Source organism: Lepidochelys kempii, chromosome 7, assembly GCF_965140285.1.
Source record: "Lepidochelys kempii isolate rLepKem1 chromosome 7, rLepKem1.hap1, whole genome shotgun sequence".
Classification (NCBI taxonomy): Eukaryota; Metazoa; Chordata; order Testudines; family Cheloniidae; genus Lepidochelys; species Lepidochelys kempii.
In genome coordinates, this window is record NC_136386.1 from 26070430 (window position 1) to 26077190 (window position 6761).

General features: G+C 41.4%; 1 protein-coding gene across 12 annotated transcripts in view; it reads right to left on the reverse strand.

Annotated features, from left to right (window-relative positions):
- CCDC66 (coiled-coil domain containing 66) overlaps positions 1-2024 on the reverse strand; it is an 82276-nt gene extending 80252 nt beyond the window's left edge. For 9 of the 12 annotated variants that reach the window (XR_012159805.2, XR_012159809.2, XR_012159808.2 and 6 more), the window contains exons 1-3: positions 1871-2024; positions 356-421; positions 8-72 (exon numbers count right to left, since the gene is read on the reverse strand). Coding sequence is in view for 3 of the 12 variants with exons in the window: in XM_073351517.2 (XP_073207618.2) it covers positions 8-72; positions 356-421; positions 1871-1881 (142 nt within the window). In the remaining 9 variants the exon portion in view is untranslated. The remainder of the gene's footprint in view (positions 1-7; positions 73-355; positions 422-1870) is intronic. The other 3 variants (XR_012159810.2, XR_012159807.2, XR_012159806.2) reach the window with 1 other exon arrangement.
- Positions 2025-6761: the final 4737 nt, after the last annotated feature.

Genomic DNA, 6761 nt, shown 5'->3' on the forward strand with positions numbered 1-6761 from the left:
ATCATACCATATGAAGCCAAAATTAGCCTAGGTTTTCCATCCAAAATTTCAGTTTCAAGCTTTAATCCATCTCTGTAAAACAATAACAAAAACAGCTAAACTCTTCTGTACCTGAAATCATCATCAACAAAGTATGTGAGATTACAGCACAAGGAGAGAGGTGGTCTCAAGACACTTAGAATATGAAAAGGTGATATGAGCTATGTTTATATTAAATACAAACTTAAGCAATTGCTTCTTATAAATACGCAAATATTGGGAGATAGCCATACTATTCAAGTGCTGGTGCTTTTAAGCCTGTTTATCATCTCAATATATATCTACGTTGGGCTGACATCTTTCAATATATTCATACCTTGTCATGTCTGATTTCTGACCCGGTCCAAGAGATGGGTAATGGGATAACTGATAAAGTGGTGAACTAAAGAAAGGTATGTTAAACAATATAAACCATGTTAATTTCAGCACCCAAGAAGCCTGAGAGATGGAAACAACTGTGGGGAGGAAAACATTTTAAAAACAGTACTTCACTGTCCTTTAAATAAAAATTTAAATTTTCTTCATATTCTAACACACCCCATACTGTTGTGAGAGAGGATTCTTCAAAAAAAAAAAAAAAAAGAGAGAGAGAGAGAAAGAAAGAAAAACACCGGGTAGACCTCCAGGGAATGGAAATCAATGTTAAAGAGTTAAAAAAATTTCTTTAAATCTTACATTTAAGTGTCTGAACTCTATTTTACTGAAATCCTAGTTCTTATTGAAAATGAAAAACAAAAATAGTTTGAGATATTAATCCGAATATTAAGGAAGGAGTATTGTCAGCTCTTTTGATTCATGGTATTTTTCTTGGCTGTTAGAATTGGATAGGTTTCAGAGTAACAGCCGTGTTAGTCTGTATTCGCAAAAAGAAAAGGAGTACTTGTGGCACCTTAGAGACTAACCAATTTATTTGAGCATGAGCTTTCGTGAGCTACAGAGCTGTAGCTCACGAAAGCTCATGCTCAAATAAATTGGTTAGTCTCTAAGGTGCCACAAGTACTTCTTTTCTTTTTAGAATTGGATAATCTGTGAATCTTAGCTTTCATTTAAAAATAGTAATAATTTAGCTTTCTAGCCCTCATAGTTGCATAGAAAAGCCTGAAAACATGAACCCTAAATGCTCGAACATTACTAGGTAAATACAAAAACATTTTTTTAAACTTAATTGTTTTTATGCTAAGATCATGATATTTGAGGCCTGAATCATAATTTTTGAACTCTTGGAGCCACTAATACTGAGACAAGGTAAAGTGAAATTATTAGAGTATGCATAAATTGACCACTGAAGCATCATTACTGGGGGGGGGGGGCGCAACACCTGTGAAAATCCTAGCTGGAAGAACTGGGAGTAAAGGCTGACAGCTAAAAGCCAGAATCCTTCCCTTACCTAGCGGAATGCACAGGGATCATGTTTTACTTCCAATAGTCACTACCTGTTGTAACACGCCACGGGCCTACACTAGCAGCAGTTCTAGGGACGGACTGGCCACACCGAGTTGTGAGGCACAGAATAAAGTACCCAGAGCAACCCACTGAACAACGAGTAAACAAAACATGGACTCTTGGAGGGAGGCGGGCACATTACACGTTGCCGCGGCGTCTCTGAGACGTCACCTGCCCGGGCAAACCCAGGCGCCGACACGTCACGTCGCACATTTTACGTTATAACGTGCTGCAGGCCCTGGCCCTGGCTGTGGAAGCCCGTTAGCCGCACGCGGGGCGAAGCACAGCCCTGTCCGGCTCTGGGGAGTGGGTCATTATGGAGAACCAGGCCACGGGGACAGACACGCCCAGCACAGAGGAGTCAAAAGCCGGGCCCTGCCCTGCTTACCCCAGGTTCATGGCCCTTCCCCTTCTACACCCGCGGGATGCGGCGAACCACCCGAGGAGACAGCGCGGCTGGAGGGAGACCGGCGCTGCTGCCTGGAGTCCGGGTGTGTGTACGTTGGTTACTGCCACCGCACAATGAGACGGGAGGTGATAGGCTCCCCCAAGGCTCGGGCCCTCCCGCCAATGAGCTCCCCTTACACTAAGGGAGGGGCTCCGCCTGCGTGCGAGGCATTGTGGGGGCTGGAGTCCGGAGCCTCGCTCCCTCCTCCCCTGCCGCGCGCAGCTGAGCGGGTAACGTAAGGGCCTCACAGGGCCATTCCAACGGCTGCCTGCGGGCGCGCCTCTGGGGAACCGCGCGCACATGGGGCTGGCCTAGATACAGAACCGCGAGTCGAGTGGTTTGGCGGCGGAGCGGGAATCGGCCATAGCCGTGTTAAGATATATCGGAGAGGGGGAGGGGTAGATGCAAAACTATTCGTGTTGTTTTGTATCCTGTGTAAAATATTAACGGAGGCATACAAACCCCCCCCCCAGTTGTGCAATGAGTTTTGCATGGACAAAGCCTTGTGTGGATTTCAGTGCTGGATTGACGCCCAAATCATCATAATCATTATTCTGTTGTTTGTTATTAATTTTGTTTGGGGAGAAAAATGCAGTAGGTACAAAAGTATTTAAGAATATTTGGGAGGTGGGGTAAATGCACACAATAGTTCATTGGGGATACAAGTGTAGTCAAACTGGTTGGGAATCTGTCACTCCCAACTTACTAAAAATGGGGGGGGGGGCTATACCAAATTATTACTATATTAAAATAGACCACTAAGTGCCCAATTGTGCAGTTACACATGTGACTAACTTTCACTAGTATCAACATTATAGTTAGTATGGGGTTTTCTTGTTACAAAAGTATTATTTGTTTTGCTAGAGGAATAGATGGGGAGCTGTGGTTGCTTGCTACTGTTGAAAATCAGGCTACTCATTTAGATGTGTATGGCTTGGGTGATGAGCTCTAGTCAGTCAGGTTTGAAAATCTTGGGTTAGGTGTTTAAAAGTAGTCCAATAAGGGCCAGTGTTTTGAAAGTGGCTTCTTAATGCCTTGAGGATCAGTTTCTTAGTGCCTTCAGCTGACTTTGTCCTCCTTGGCCCTCTCTTCCCATCCTCCATCCTTGTCTCCTATTGAATAGCTATAATTGCAGCTCCCTACCTTTGTATTGCCATCAATGATGCTTTATGGGGAAATGCTTCAGGAGTAGGACATTGAGCACCTTGTAACCCTTGACATAGTTTCTTTAATAACAGCATATGAAAAAACACTATTTTTTAATTGGAACCTTAACTATTTTTTAATTGCAATCCTGAAGTTTTTATTACTTTTTTCAGGGAGAATTACTTATGCCTTCATAGGGGGGATGTCCAGACTGAATCTCAACTCTGTCAATCCGAGTGCAGAAGTGGGGCCTGCAAGGATTTTAAAAATTAATACTTCCCACTCCAGGCTTGTATTAAACTCCCACGGTTACAGGTTTTCTCTGACCTTGGCTTGGTAAATGCTTCCACCACCCAAATGCAACAAAACTCCTTTTGAACCCAGGAAGGAGCACTTGGGAATTCCTGCCTGTGGGGTACCCTCAAGCCCTTCATCCCTGCTCCGGGGAAGAGCTGAGAAAGAAAACAAAGGAAATTAGTTGTGGCTACCATCTAATCAAACAACATGCACAAACCTCTTAGAACACCAAAAATCCAATCCTGTTCTTAAAAAAGGTAAATTTTATTAAAAACAAAAAGAAAGAAAATACATCTGGAACTTAGGCTTTTGCTAGATTTTTAAAAGAGAAATTCCAAAAATCAAGCACCCAAAATAGTTTTCTTGGGAGTTCAGCTTAAAGGTTACAAGCAAACAAAAGCATCTGGGGTTAACACAGAGGAGTCCACAAGCCAATAAGAAATAACCCTAATTGCGTCTAGCTAAACATTCTGATCTACTTAACACATTTAGAGTTCAGATAAGTAGTTCTAGGCATGATCTGATGATTTATCATCATACCTGGCTTAAGTTGCTTATAGCATGGCTGCTCCGTTCCTCCAGCCCAGAGAACAACAGACAAAGGGAAAGTTAGTTTTTCACAATTTTAAAAAGTTCTACCTTTCCATTGGTTCTTCTGGTCAGGTGCCCACTTGTTTTTCTTTACCTGGGGGACTTTTTAGCCCTTCACAGGTAAAGCAAGTAAAGAACAGCTACCAAGAGGGATTTTACAGCTAACTGGCTGGCTTGGTGTCCATCAAAGGGAGCTGTTCCTCCCTTTATTTATCACAGGGGATTTGGCTCTAATTCAGGAAAGCACTTAAGCATCTACTTATGTCCATCCCTATTCAAGGCAACACTTAAACTCATACTTAAAATTAAATGTGCTTATATCCTCTTGATTTCAAAGGAAGTTAAGCACATATTCTAATACTGTCCTGAATAGCGATGCTTTCCTGAATTGGGAAGTATTTGGCCCCAGACTGAATATAATGGATCATATACTGGAGTTCTTACTCAAAACTCCCACTGAAATCAACAGCAATTTTGCCTGAATAAGGACCACAACATTTAGCCCGATGCAAGTAAGTGGCAGTTGGATAATGATGGATAATCAAGCTGGATTTGATGTGTACACAAATAGCTCTTGAAAGCTTATGCTCAAATAAATTGGTTAGTCTCTAAGGTGCCACAAGTACTCCTTTTCTTTTTGGATAATGACTGTGCCATACTAACTCATCTCATATTTAACAGACTTTCGCCTGTTTCCATCCAAATGCACCTTCCCATGTAGTATTGTGCTACTGTTGTTCTGGAGACTAAAAAAGCCAAACAGCAAATCTTAGACTCTTTGGACCAGATCCTCAAAGGTATTTAGGTTCCTAACTCCTTTGGTCCAAGACCTCCATTTAAGGACCAGAATAAGGAAGGAAAAGAGAATCAACACAGGGAAAACTTTTCTCAGTAAGCTGCTAAAATTGAATTTAAGTTCTGTGAATAGAGGAAATGCTATATTTGATGACAGGATACAATTTTAGTTTTGTTTTTTTGTTTTGTTTTTGTTTTGTTTTTTTGCTGGCTCCTCTGTTCTAGCCCCTTTCCTTCAGCTCTGCATTTCACTCAGATATACCAGAGACACCAGCTGTAGCTGGCTGAATTTATTTATCTAGCTGATGTATTTTCATGATCATCGCAGTGTCTCAATGTCTGAAGACTATCTGAAAACAAAATACTGGGGAAAATTAGACTTCTTCCTTTCAAAGATGATGATCTACCAAAATACGTATTTAAAACAAAATTCTGTGCCATTTTGAGGTTTGACCTTCATCTGTTCAGAGAATATATTGTATTTATGAACTGTATTGTCTGTCAAATTTAGATTGTAAAATATTTGGGACAAGGACTTGTCTTTCTCCACATCTTCCCCAGTGACAAGCACTCTTACAACTTTCAATATAATATTTTTCTTTCCACTATTATTAGCAAGTCTGTATCAGAATTACTACTTTAAAACTTCCACCTTCCTTCAATCAAATAGCTGTGTTTCAGATAATTTTTGTGCAGGTTGGCTCTTTTTGTTCCTGCTCATATTTCTAACCTTCATAGGTACATTTTGTATTTTTTTTTCCCCCTGCCCTCACTAGTGTTCATAACTCATTTCCATTATATGCAAATTAATTTACATTCTGTTTGCCTATCTTTCAGATGACCAAGACTGGCCCTATCCCCAGTCTCCTCAGCACCCCAATGGACACATCCCCCTAGCTCAATGCATTGACGTGTATCATTACTGTATATGGGGACCAAATATTGATTTGCTGCACAAAGTCCAAACAAAAGTTTGATCAGAGGAGATATGGGAGGGTGAAGAGACTCTTCCCCTTTTAGCCAATGGCAGGGCTGCAACACTGTTACATCCACAGCCTCTACGACAGCATCTTTCAACCCACTACATCCCTAAGAGATTACTTTAGCTAGTGGTTTTATACAGTCATGGATCCTGTAACCTGGCCACGTCCCATTTCCCACATGCCTGCACACTGCACCACAGACCGTTGCTCTATGGTGGCAGGAGTGCGGAGGCTCTCAAGGCAGTCTTTCAAGAGCGATTTCCTTTTCTTCCCCCTTCCGCTGTCCTCTCTTTGGTTCTTGCATGGCCACAGGAGGAGAAGTAGTCTTCAGGGGGCAGTAGGGGAAGGAGATCTGGTCCTAAATGCTTCAGTATGTTTTCAAACTATATTCTTTCTTTAGAACTTCAAATAGTGTTCCAACAGCAAAGTTTCATTTTTTTAAAACAATGTATCAAAATAGAATGTAGCATCGTTTCCAGTCTCCATGTAAGCCAGCAGGTAGCAGTATAGTTTCAAGCATATCAGGCAAAAGCTTGACTTTCTCATGGAGGAAAATTTATGTTTAGGCAGTCTGCAAAACCATTTTTAAAAGTTTCCTGAAACAACAACGAATTTTTCATTATCTCCAGACTATTTTATCAATTTTTTTTCCAGAAAGCACCAGAAATCCTTTTTTTTTCAGACAAGCTTGAAGGTAAGGTTCCTGCTTCAAAGATCTTACAATTTAAAAAGAGGTTATAATCTAAATCATAGAACTGGAAGGGAACTCAAAAGGTCATCTAGTCCAGTCCCCTGCACTCAAGGCAGGACTAAGTATCATCTAGACAATCCCTGATAGGTGTCTGTCCAACTTGCTCTTAAAAATCCCCAATGATGGAGATTCCACAGCCTCCCTTGGCAATTTATTCCAGTGTTTAACCATTCTGACAGTTAGGAAGTTTTTCCTAATGTCCAACCTAAACTGCCCTTGCTGCAGTTTAAGCCCATTGCTTCTTGTCCTATCCACAGAGGTTAAGAAC